The sequence below is a fragment of the Dendrobates tinctorius genome, unplaced genomic scaffold (genome assembly GCF_039654945.1).
Source record: "Dendrobates tinctorius isolate UK_male_01 unplaced genomic scaffold, ASM3965494v1 ptg000177l, whole genome shotgun sequence".
Taxonomy (NCBI): Eukaryota; Metazoa; Chordata; class Amphibia; order Anura; family Dendrobatidae; genus Dendrobates; species Dendrobates tinctorius.
The window spans coordinates 17,465,436-17,478,926 of record NW_027361844.1 but is presented as its reverse complement, the minus strand read 5'-3'; the positions used below and the strand labels follow the sequence as shown (position 1 = coordinate 17,478,926).

The following is a 13,491-nucleotide window of genomic DNA, read 5'->3' as shown; positions in this document are numbered from 1 at the left end:
ACGAAGATATAACTTTTTGGTGATAATTCTAAGCGGTATGTGTGGAGAAAACCAGGCACTGCTCATCACCTGCCCAATACAATCCCATCAGTGAATCATGGTAGTGGCAGCAGCATGCTATAGGGGTGTTTTTCAGCTGCAGGGACAGGACGACTGTTTGCAATTGAAGGAAACATGAATGTGGCCAAGTACAGAGATATCCTGAATGAAAACATCTTCCAGAGTCCTCTGGATTTCAGACTTGGCCGAAGGTTCACCTTCCAACAAGACAATGACCCTAAGCACACAGCTAAAATAACAAAGGAGTGGCTTCAGAACAACTCTTTGACCATTCTTGACTGGCCCAGCCAGAGCCTTGACCTAAACCCAATTGAGCATCTCTGGAGAGACCTGAAAATGGCTGTCCACTACCATTCACCATCCAACCTGACAGAACTGGAGAGGATCTACAAGGAAGAATGGCAGAGGATCCCCAAATCCTGTTGTGAAAAACTTGTTGCATCATTCCCAAGAAGACTCATGGCTGTACTAGCTCAAAAGAGTGCTTCTACTCAACACTGAGCAAAGGGTCTGAACACTTATGGCCATGTAATATTTCAGTTTTTCTTTTTTAATAAATTTGCAAACATTTCTACATTTCTGTTTTTTGTTCAGTCAAGATGGGGTGCAGAGTGTACATTAATGAAAAAAAAAATGAACTTTTTTGAATTTACCAAATGGCTGCTATGAAACAAAGAGTGAAAAATTCAAAGGGGTCTGAATACTTTCCGTACGCACTGTATCTATCTATCTATCTATATATCTATCTATCTATCTATCTATGCCTTAGATGTGTCTTTTCTTTCTCGTGTTGACTTTGACAGCGAGTGTCCATACTATTTATTGCCAATTAGCTTGAAAGGGGGGTATAAAACGGAGTGTAGGCAATCATTATTATGAATGCTTTCGTTTTGATGGATAGATAAGCATTGGTATTCAATGCAGTTTCACAGAATTCATTGTAAAGTGCACAGGATCCTACTTATAGATGTAGAGGAAGGGAAAAAATTGTCCTTTTTTAAAAAGCAAATCTGAAAAAAATCTATAAATCAAAATGTTATTTTTGTGCAAGCAGCCAAACTATAGATTGACGTTGCTGTTGCTTTCCATGTAACCTGGTAATTGGAGGATACAGATTCCTGCTGCGTTATTATAAATTTTTAAATGAATGTCAACATGTTCTGTTATGTCGGGCACCTCAACAATGAATTTGTATTAATGTAATAATAAAATGCTCATAAATTTGTTGTCTTCTTGACAAGATGATGGGAAAATACAGCAAGAGAATTCCTTTGGTGGCGGGAGTATGGAGGAGGGAATGAAAAAAAAGGAAAAGCAATTTGTAAATTATATTTTATGTATTTTTTATCTTTGCCTATATCTCTGTTTATTTTATATTTGTACATCGCGAGTGGACTGTACTAGTAACTCCTTGAAGGCGGTCTCCATGTATATACACTTACCTGTTGAGTCCCTGTCGTTCCAGCGCTACATCCTCAGGCTCAATGTTGTTATAAGTGAGATGACCACTGCAGCCAATCACTGGCACCCAGGATAACAATCACTGTTAGTAGCTGTCGTTCCAGTGCTACATCCTCAGGCTCAATGTTGTTATAACTGAGATAACCACTGCAGCCAAACACTGGCACCCGGGATAACAGTCACTGTTAGTAGCTGTCGTACCAGCGCTACATCCTCAGGCTCAATGTTGTTGTAACAGAGATGACCACTGCAGCCAATCACTGGCACTGGGGATAACAGTCACTGTTAGTAGCTGTCGTTCCAGCGCTACATCCTCAGGCTCAATGTTGTTATAACTGAGATGACCACTGCAGCCAATCACTGGCACCCGGGATAACAGTCACTGTTAGTAGCTGTCGCCAAATGTTTAATTGACTTGGAATATTTTCGAAAGCCAAAATATTTTAGATAAACGTTGCAGACAAGTTTTTTTGTTCTTTTAAGCCTAATTTTCTTAGAATTCCTTACAATGATTTGGTGGCTGCACTCTCTACACTGTCTCTATAAGTACAGACTATTGTGGGAAAAGGCGAGCGCCTCAGCAGGCTGGATAGCACTGCCTCCATTCACTGTGTGGAAAGATACTGGAAATGTTTATTGCTTTCATTGAAGAGATGATACTAAATGCTGAAGGTTTATGGCAGACAATGGGCCTCATTTATCAAAAAATGTCTACAAAAAATCTGTCCGTGTTGTTACCCGTAGTAACCAATGATAAAACCAATTTCCTAAACTGCTCTAATAATGATAAAAACTGTGCTGAGATTAGTTGATATAGGCATTAAAATGTGGGGCTTTTTAGACAGTTTTTATAAATCTGCTGCAATGTATGTGGGAATACTGTGTGCTTGGCACTATGTATGGGGATACTCTGTGCTTGGCACTATGTATGGGGATACTCTGTGCTTGGCACTATGTATGGGGATACTCTGTGCTTGGCACTATGTATGGGGATACTCTGTGCTTGGCACTATGTATGGGGATACTCTGTGCTTGGCACTATGTATGGGGATACTCTGTGCTTGGCACTATGTATGGGGATACTCTGTGCTTGACACTATGTATGGGGATACTCTGTGCTTGACACTATGTATGGGGATACTCTGTGCTTGACACTATGTATGGGGATACTCTGTGCTTGACACTATGTATGGGGATACTCTGTGCTTGACGCTATGTATGGGGATACTCTGTGCTTGGCGCTATGTATGGGGATACTCTGTGCTTGACACTATGTATGGGGATACCCGGTGTTTAGCACTATGTATGGGGAAACTCTGTGCTTGGCACTATGTATGGGGATACTCTGTGCTTGACACTATGTATGGGGATACTCTGTGCTTGACACTATGTATGGGGATACTCTGTGCTTGACGCTATGTATGGGGATACTCTGTGCTTGGCGCTATGTATGGGGATACTCTGTGCTTGACACTATGTATGGGGATACCCGGTGTTTAGCACTATGTATGGGGAAACTCTGTGCTTGGCACTATGTATGGGGATACTCTGTGCTTGGTACTATGTATGGGAATACTCTATGCTTGACACTATGTATGTGGATACTCTGTGCTTGGCACTAGGTATGGGGAAACTCTGTGCTTGGCACTATGTATGGGGATACTCTGTGCTTGGCACTATGTATGGGGATACTCTGTGCTTGGCACTATGTATGGGGATACTCTGTGCTTGGCACTATGTATGGGGATACTCTGTGCTTGACACTATGTATGGGGATACTCTGTGCTTGACACTATGTATGGGGATACTCTGTGCTTGACACTATGTATGGGGATACTCTGTGCTTGACACTATGTATGGGGATACTCTGTGCTTGACGCTATGTATGGGGATACTCTGTGCTTGGCGCTATGTATGGGGATACTCTGTGCTTGACACTATGTATGGGGATACCCGGTGTTTAGCACTATGTATGGGGAAACTCTGTGCTTGGCACTATGTATGGGGATACTCTGTGCTTGGTACTATGTATGGGAATACTCTATGCTTGACACTATGTATGTGGATACTCTGTGCTTGGCACTAGGTATGGGGAAACTCTGTGCTTGGCACTATGTATGGGGATACTCTGTGCTTGGCACTATGTATGGGGATACTCTGTGCTTGGTACTATGTATGGGAATACTCTATGCTTGACACTATGTATGGGGATACTCTGTGCTTGGCACTATGTATAGGGATACTCTGTGCTTGGCACTATGTATGGGGATACTCTGTGCTTAGTACTATGTATGGGAATACTCTATGTTTGACACTATGGGGATACTCTGAGCTTGGAACTGTATATGGGGATACTCTGTGCTTGACACTATGTATGGGGATACTCTGTGCTTGGCACTATGTATGGGGAAACTCTGTGCTTGGCACTATGTATAGGGATACTCTGTGCCTGGCACTATATATGGGGAAACTCTGTGCTTGGAACTATGTATGGGGATACTGTGTGCTTGGCACTATTTATGGGGATACTTTGTGTTTGGCACTATATATGGGGAAACTGTGCTTGGAACTATGTATGGGGATACTCTGTGCTTGGCACTATGTATTTGGATACTCTGTGCTTGGAACTATGTATGGGGATACTCTATGCTTGGCACTATGTATTTGGATACTCTGTGCTTGGCACTATGTATGGGGATACTGTGTGCTTGGAACTAGGTATGGGGAAACTGTGCTTGGCACTATGTATGGGATACTCTATGTTTGGCACTACATATGGGGATACTCTGTGCTTGGAACTGTGTATGGGGATACTCTGCTTGGCACTATGTATGGGGATACTCTGTGCTTGGTACTATGTATGGGAATACTCTATGCTTGACACTATGTATGGGGATACTCTGTGCTTGGCACTATGTATGGGGAAACTCTGTGCTTGACACTATGTATAGGGATACTCTGTGCTTGGCACTATGTATGGGGATACTCTGTGCTTGGTACTATGTATGGGAATACTCTATGTTTGACACTATGGGGATACTCTGAGCTTCGAACTGTGTATGGGGATACTCTGTGCTTGACACTATGTATAGGGATACTCTGTGCCTGGCACTATGTATGGGGAAACTCTGTGCTTGGAACTATGTATGGGGACACTGTGTGCTTGGCACTATTTATGGGGATACTTTGTGTTTGGCACTATATATGGGGAAACTGTGCTTGGAACTATGAATGGGGATACTCTGTGCTTGGCACTATGTATTTGGATACTTTGTGCTTGGCACTATGTATCGGGATACTCTGTGCTTGGCACTATGTATGGGGAAACTGTGTGCTTGGCACTATGTATTTGGATACTCTGTGCTTGGAACTATGTATGTGGATACTCTGTGCTTGGCCCTATGTATTGGGATACTCTGTGCTTGGCATTATGTATGGGGATACTCTGTGCTTGGCACTATATATGGGGATACTCTGGACTTGGAACTATGTATGGGGATACTCTGTGCTTGGAACTATGTAAGGGGATACTCTGGCACTATGCATGGGGATACTCTGTGCTTGACACTATGTATGGCGATACTCTGTGCTTGACACTATGTATGGCGATACTCTGTGCTTGACACTATGTATGGGGAAACTCTGTGCTTGGCACTATGTATGGGGATACTCTGTGCTTGGCACTATGTATGGGGATACTCTGTGCTTGGCACTATGTATGGGGAAACTCTGTGCTTGGCACCATGTATGGGGTCACTTTCTGCTTATCATCAAGTAGGATGAAACCACTTAAATCCATCAATCACTTGAATTTATATATGCTTAGTACATTACAATCTGGATTCTAGACTGAATATATCCTGTTTTTTATTCTCTTTCCTCAGGATGGTTACATGAGTTTTCCAAACGTCTTGGAATGCCATATCACCCAGTAGAAAGATTTGATACATTTTCCAATGGTAGCACGCACTCCAATGGTAGTCATGGGGTAAACCAATCAGCTTTGGAAATAACTGGTGGCCCTTCTCTCCGGAGTTCTTATATCACGTCTTTATATTTTGCTCTTAGCAGCCTTACTAGTGTAGGATTTGGAAATGTGTCTGCCAACACAGATGCTGAAAAGATCTTCTCTATCTGCACAATGCTGATTGGAGGTAAGATGAGATCCTGTTTACAATGTATTGGAAGTTAGAATATATGAGTGCCCTACTGACATTGTAGAAGTTAATCTGAACAAACAATTCTAAAGCTGGATGGAGTTGAGTCTATACAATCTTTTTTTCCTGTATAATTAGCCAAAATATACTGTACATGAAGCCAGATGACTTAAGTTTAGTATTAAATGACCTAAGAAAGACGACTTTCAGTAGTAAACAACATTCTCGCCATCATAGAAAAGTTGGATCCATCTTAAAAAAAAAAAAAAAAAAGAGAAAACGTTACTGTGTCCCCTACATTTTTTGCAAATTGCTATAACTGACCTGGATAACTAGATGTGTCGTGTAAGTCCACTAATTTTAAGAAGACCATGCACATTAAATCAAAGTATCCAAACCCTTCTACACAACTGAGGAGTCTATGAAAAAGAGTAAAAGCTCCTCTATAGTCTTTTTTTTCCAAAATATTTGTGGGCAGTTTATGAATGCACTTTTTTCACTTTCACTGGTTTTTTTAGGACACCATGTTCAAGTAGCATCAGTTTTACATCTGCCTTTCTATGTACAGCAGGGGGTCCCCAACCTGTGTTTTAAACACAACATGCGACTTGCAAGTGCAAGAAGTGTAGCTTGTGACTCTCTGCCAGCTTGATACATTAGCTCCAGACAGTGGCTTAGCTAGAGTCTCATGGGGCCCAGTGCAAGATATGGACCTAGGCTCCCGCCAACTTGGTATACTTGTCCCTCATCCTGGCCCTATCCTGGTATATATATATATATGTATATATATATGCCCTCCATCCTGGTATATAGGTCCCTCATCCTGGTATATATATATACCGTGTATATATATGTGTCATCTATCCTGGTATATATGTTCCCCTTTCTGACCCCATCCTGGTATATTTATATATTCCCCATCCTAGTGTATAAGTCCCTTATCCTGGGCACCATTCTGGTATATACAGTGTGTGTGTATATATATATATATATATATATATATATACATACTGTACTTATTACCCGATTCTGGACTCAATCCTGGTATATATCCCCCATCCTGGTTTATATCTCCCTTATCCTGCTTGGGCCCCATCCTAGTATATATATCCCTCATTCTGGTATATATCTCCCATTCTGCCCCTGTTCTTTAATGCATAGAAAAAAATAAACAGTTAAAGTAACCTCCCATCCGTTCCCACGCCGCGCTGCGTCTTCTTTTGAAACTGGTAGCTGACCTCAGCATGCAATCGTCGAGAGAGCATGACGTCACTGCCATGTGCCCCCAGTCACATGCACGCCAGCTTCAGCAGCAGCCCTCTGATTGACCGGCAGTGTGTATTGCTGCTCATGGACCCGATGGGTCTCTACGCTGTAATACACTTCAGCTGAATGTGCGTCCGAGAACACACATCCAGTTGAAGTTTGTGCTAGAATTGGCGAGTCCCCACCTGCACTGGCCTAGTCATGGTCACGACCTCTGCAACCTTGGTTGTTACGCCCCTGGCTCTAGGTCTAGTCACCAGTTATGAAGAGAAGGTCTCAAGATGGTGACTTTTTTGAGTAGTCCTGCACAGAAGAGATTTTATTGTGCATATACTTGTGGAGGAGAAAGGGGGGAGAAATAAAAATGGTAAATGACATAGGATGATACTGTTAATTAGAGAGGAGCTTAAAACTGGATGAGATAGAGTGGAGAATGTTCTTGATACAAAAATGCCAATTGTGGGTACAGAGGGAACCCTTGGATGTAATTATTTTGTCGATATGGGAGGGGGGTACATGATCTCAGTTTGCTTTATGAGGGGAAGCTTTGCCTTTTATTATACTGGTAATGGAGGGCTCTGATTGTCACCACTTTGCTGGATGTGGCTTGCGACCATCTCTGAGTTGAAGGTAGCTCCTAAGGGAAGAAAGATTGGGGACCGCTCATGTACAACATTATGGAAAATATTGTCCCCAAAAGATATATACTTCTTATACCATAAAAACATGAATACCTAAATCTACCATGGCCAAAAAATAATACAGAACTTACACTGACAGCATAAATTCATCGACCAATCCAACTAAGATCATTTTTGTTTCTAAACTTACAAAATTTAAAGTTTAGTTTTTCTTTTCACTTTCTGGTATACTTAGAACTTGGATTTAGACTTTAAAATAATGTAACTATCAGCAATAAAATTATGCACTCCAGTGCAAGCTCTTGTATCAGCAAATTTAGAGAAATATCTCCTACTATATTTTTATTGTTTGTGTATCAGAATAATTTATCATGAACATTACCGTTCCTCCACTTGTGACAACATACGCATCCATTTCACAGAATTTTTTCCATTGTAAAGGTTCTCAGTGACTAACAATTTGGAACCTGACTTCGGTTTCCAACCTGCAATTTGGAGGGCTTCACATCCTATTGTATTTAATGTAAATGCAGAAATTGTTACTCCAGCGCCTGCAGCAATTTGAGCTCCTGCTATTTTCATGTCAGACATTCACAATGTTTTGAAACAGTAAAAGTGGCTGCATTGTGTTCTTCTAAAGAGTTTGTAGGCATCACCTGAGAAACATCTCAGGTTTTTGCTGTTATTCAAATCAGCAGGGTTTCCAAGTTGTTTTGGTAGGCCATACATAATTGCTCCATTAGTATGTAAAATAGAGATCAGTGCAAAAATTCTCTGTTTAGAACTTGTGGGTGTTTTCTGTGAAGTTCTCCATACTGATTAAAAACTAGAACAACACTAGAAACACAACATTTAAGAAGTAATCAAAAGGTTGCACTGTTGGATTTACTCAAGACTCTTGGGACTCCTTCACACTGCATTCTTCACCACGTTCAGTGGCTCCATCAGGCTTACGTCCGACCCCCACAGAAATCATGATTCCGATGTATGAACCAACGGGGCTATTGACTATAATGGTGCCGACGGTGTCAACCTGTGTTCTGTCGTGCATCATTTTCGGGCATATATGCCTACTGGAGGTGGACACTCAGAAGCAGTCTACTACGTTTGAGTAACCGCCTTCAATAGGCATATAGGCCTGAAAATGATACACGACAGAGCACACAGTGATGCACACATTGACACTGTCGGTACCGTTATAATGTTGACGCTACATACACCCGAATTCTGGTTTTTGGAGGGCTCACATGTAAGCTCCGATGGAGCCACTGAAGGTGGAGAAGAACGTGGTGTGAAAGCATCTTTAAGGGGGCTGCCCAGTTTACAAAATACATATTCATACATTTTTAAAAATTGTGAGCCAATTGAACCTCTGCTCAGGATCCTAATACTTTTGGCAACAGAGGAAAGTGGTTACAGTGTCTCTTACCCTGGATGACCTTTCCTGCCTGCATTATAGAGCCAAGCTATTTATTAGAATGAGAACTGTGTAATGTTTAATTTCCCCTTGTGTTGCTTCTGCAAAGATATCGAACACTTACTCTTAGGTTTCCCCATAGAGAGTTTTTATATTGGTCTCTTTTAAGTACCATATTTGTTAGTCTGTTTCTCCATAATTTTAGCGTTATTCTTAGTAATAGAGGGAAAAAGGTGAATTATAGTGTCAACTATTACAATTTATACCAGAAATCTTTTTTTTCTTCTTAAACGGCTGGAAATAGTAAATGATAAATATATACACAATATAGATTTGTTAATGATTTATATAAATGCAATTTATTTTTAAAAAATGTATGAAAAGGTCAAAATGATAGCTCTACTTCCTATTTTCAGTAGTCCCAGGAAGATTAGGTTACTTTGTGTTTTTGACTCAACATTTTTGCATTTAATTTTTTTCATCTTGCTTTTTTGTTCAGCCCTTATGCATGCAGTGGTATTTGGCAATGTGACAGCCATCATTCAGAGAATGTATTCTCGACGGTCTCTTTACCACACCCGTACCAAGGATCTGAAGGACTTTATACGGGTGCATCGTATGCCCAAGCCACTCAAGCAGAGGATGCTGGAGTGTTTCCAAACTACATGGTCAGTCAACAATGGCATTGATGCCAATGAGGTATGTGAGATGGATGTGGTGAAAGCCATTTAGTAGTGCATCCCCGGTGTGGAAGTCAGGGCAATTGCCTTCATATGCTCTGGTACTGACCCCAGGCTCTCTTAAAGGGATCTCCTGTATGGAAGTCCAAGTCCCCTCGTAAAGGGTTCATCGGTACAGAAGTGAGGGAAAATCCACTCTGCGCTTTGGTACTGACCCCAGGCCTCTCTTAAAGGGATCACCGGTATGGAAATTAGGGTAAATCCCTCAGCGCTCTGATTCTCACCCCAGGCTTCTATTAAAGGGATCATTGGTATGGATGTCAGGGCAAATCCACTCCGCGCTCTGGTTCTGACGCCAGGCCTCTCTTAAAGGGATCCCCAGTATGGAAGTTAGGACCGTTCCACTCAGCGCTCTGGTTCTGACTCCAGGCTGATGGGATGATGTGGGATATTGGTGGTAGTTGTCCGGTGGCTCTGGCTGATGGGATTATGTGGGATATTAGGAGTAGTAGTCCAGTGGCTCTGGCTGACGGGATGATGTGGGATATTATGGGTAGTAGTCCGGTAGCTCTGGTTGACGGAATGATGCGGGATATTAGTGGTAGTAGTCCGGTGGCTCTGGCTGATGGGACGATGTGGGATATTAGGGGTAGTAGTCCGGTGGCTCTGGCTGATGGGATGATATGGGATATTAGGGGTAGTAGTCCGGTGGCTCTGGCTGATGGGATGATGTGGGATATTAGGGGTAGTAGTCCGGTGGCTCTGGCTGAAGGGACGATATGGGATATTAGGGGTAGTAGTCCGGTAGCTCTGGCTGACGGGATGATGTGGGATATTATAGTGAATGTGGCTATGCGGAGTGGGCAGGGCTCTACACTCAGCTTTATATATATATATAGATATAATCATTATAATTTGTTATAACTAACCGTAGTTATTACTATGCCCGGAAGGAAATGGGCTCTTCAGCTAGTTTATTATAAAAGTAAACAACATAAAATATTTCTGTTTGATCTTCATAAAGACTTTCATGTAGCTTCACAATTCCAGCTGTGCTCTACAAGTAATTTTTGAAATGTATCCCAGCACCCAAGTTATTTCTGGTCTCTCCTGGACCAGGTAAGGTCAGATTGGATTATTGAAGACTTGGTTTTACCAGAGATGAATCCTATTCATGTTCACGGAAGACTCCTATCGTCAGATAAAGACCCCTTTATATTTAGCGATGCACCAGCGATCCCGACAACGATATGACCCGGTCAGGATCGCTGGTGCATCGCTAAATGGTCGCTAGTGAGCTGCCACACAGGCAGATCTCACAGCGATGCAGCAGCGATACAGCGGTCGTTACTTACCTTTCAGACGAGGCAATCCTGACGTCCTCCCGTCCGCATCCACGCGTCGCCCGTCGGCGCCAGCAGGAAGCACCCGACGAGAAATGGAGCTGCGCGATCTCGCGCGATCAGCGACAGACAGCAGGGGAGCCGGTCAGAGGTATGTATCACATGTAGTGATATCGCTAGCGATATCGCTGCTGCATCACCAAATCGGTGATGCTTTAGCGATATTGCTAGCGATATCGCTATGTGTAAAACCCCCTTAAGAAGAAAAACCTTACACGCTGAGGCAGTGTAATTCCACCACGTGAATTCAAGATTACACAATAGCTTCTTCTATCGCCGGAGGCTGCTTGTATCTGTGGAGATTCCAGTACAATAGACACAACCATTGTCACTCTCATGACATTCACTGATGCAGAGCCGTCTGCACTGGCAGTCACTCTTGTGTTAGCTATACTTATCCCAATAGACCTGTCACATCTCTTTTATTTTTTAAATTTACACTTAAGCTACTTTACCGCAATGGTGTTTATAGAGTTTTTAGCTTTTCAGGATAATATATATATAAAGATACAAATTACAATGTTATGGTCCCCATGCTACAGTGAAATATATACATTTGGCATTTTTATTATTTTCTGGGTTGTCTTTTATGAGAATATTGATTACATTATTGGCAGGGATGTATTGTAGACCTTCTTCACATCTGTAATGACCCTTGTTTTGTTTTTTTCTCATTTAGCTTCTTAGGGATTTTCCAGATGAACTAAGAGCTGACATAGCGATGCATCTTAACAAGGAGATCCTCCAGCTGCCAATATTCGAGTCCGCCAGTCGTGGCTGTCTGCGTTCTTTATCTCTTAGCATTAAAACCTCCTTTTGCGCCCCAGGAGAATATCTGATCAGGCAAGGGGATGCTTTACAAGCCATATATTTTGTTTGCTCGGGATCTATGGAGGTGCTGAAGGACAATACCGTCCTTGCCATCTTAGGTGAGGACAATCAGGCATTCTTCTTTGCAAAGACCAACTATTGATCATGCACTAGATTGGAAAGCCTGCTAACATTTCTAGGAATATATTAGTTACAACAATATCCATAACGATTTCACTGGGGATGGGTGATTTTAGGAATGTTAATAACAGCAATTTTATAACATACAGTTTATGGAACTGACCTACAAGGAAATCAGATTGCCTGTGGGCAATCTAGTGGTTGCTATATGCTTGTTATATGCATACCGCTTGGAAATTATAGTACAAGTAACTGCAGTTTTGTATACGGTGTATTTAGGGTAACTTTGCTGAATGTGAATTTTTCATAGTGACCTTGCTTTATATATTTGGATTTTTCTTGTTTGAACACATTCAAGCAGTCTCCGCTGAACTAATAATATGTAAGCCAGTGAATTAATTTACCATTTCCATGCTGCTTATAACAGAAGTTACAGCTGCTTTTCTAAGCCCGACGGAGGGTTAGCTTTCTTGCTTGCCTTTGTAACCCTAGTGTTCTCCCGGGAACCCTGTATACGCTATAATGAAAGCATAAACTGGATCTGTGACAATGTTTTCCTTGTGATACATGGATGAATGTGTATTTGTGGGTAGGATGATGTCCCAAAGGTTCAATAACAGGCATTTCACCCCTTTCACTCTTCTTGCTACATTATGGTTGAAGAGGGAATTGAGTGGAAAGGGAGAATGGAGAAGGATCTGTAGTGCTTGAGACACATAGGAGGAAGCATGGCTTAGTGTGCCTAAGGAATAGTTATGGGCGAATATGCTCGGAAAACATCTTATCTGAGCATGCTTGGGTGTTATCTGAGTATCTTGGGTGTGCTCATATATTATATTTGTGTCCCTGCAGCTGCATAATTTGCGGCTGTTAGACAATCTGAATATATGTGGGGATTCCCTAACAAATAGGCAATTCCCACATGTGTTGAAGCTATCTAAGAGCTGTAGATCATGCAGCCACAGAGACTAGAACATACTGTAATATACGAGCACGCCCAAGATACTCAGATAACACCCAAGCATTCTCGGATAAGACGTTATCTGAGCAGGTTCGCCAGTCACTACTAAGGAAAAGAGTGGTGGGAATAATTGTATATGACTTTAAGAGCTCTGCAAGGCATGGCTACTGATAAAACACAGTTCAGCACAACTGACAGAAATGAAGAGCGGAAGTAGGAAATATTTTTTGCATACTGATTAGTTTAGGTCCTATTTTTTGGGCAGAGCTATGCTCTTAAAGAAGCACTTTCATCATTTTTTTTTCCTCTTAATATATGGCAGTCATCATTTTATATAGCACTGTGTACTTACAATTGCTCATTTTGCCTTTCTACCCAGCTATTTCTTCTGTTTTCCATTAGGTCTATGACATCATGTGATTAAAAGCTGACAGACCATCATAATCACTGATTTAAAGTATAACAGTCATAATTCAGTAATTTCATCTCTAGTT

The 13,491-nt window shown here is 41.7% G+C and overlaps 1 protein-coding gene across 1 annotated transcript in view; it reads left to right on the top strand.

Annotated features, from left to right (window-relative positions):
• LOC141054283 (voltage-gated delayed rectifier potassium channel KCNH8-like) overlaps window positions 1–13,491 on the top strand; it is an 883,800-nt gene that overhangs the window by 756,191 nt on the left and 114,118 nt on the right. Inside the window, exons 8-10 of the mRNA XM_073551561.1 lie at window positions 5,406–5,675; window positions 9,502–9,701; window positions 11,765–12,014. Of these exons, the coding sequence (XP_073407662.1) occupies window positions 5,406–5,675; window positions 9,502–9,701; window positions 11,765–12,014 (720 nt within the window). The remainder of the gene's footprint in view (window positions 1–5,405; window positions 5,676–9,501; window positions 9,702–11,764; window positions 12,015–13,491) is intronic.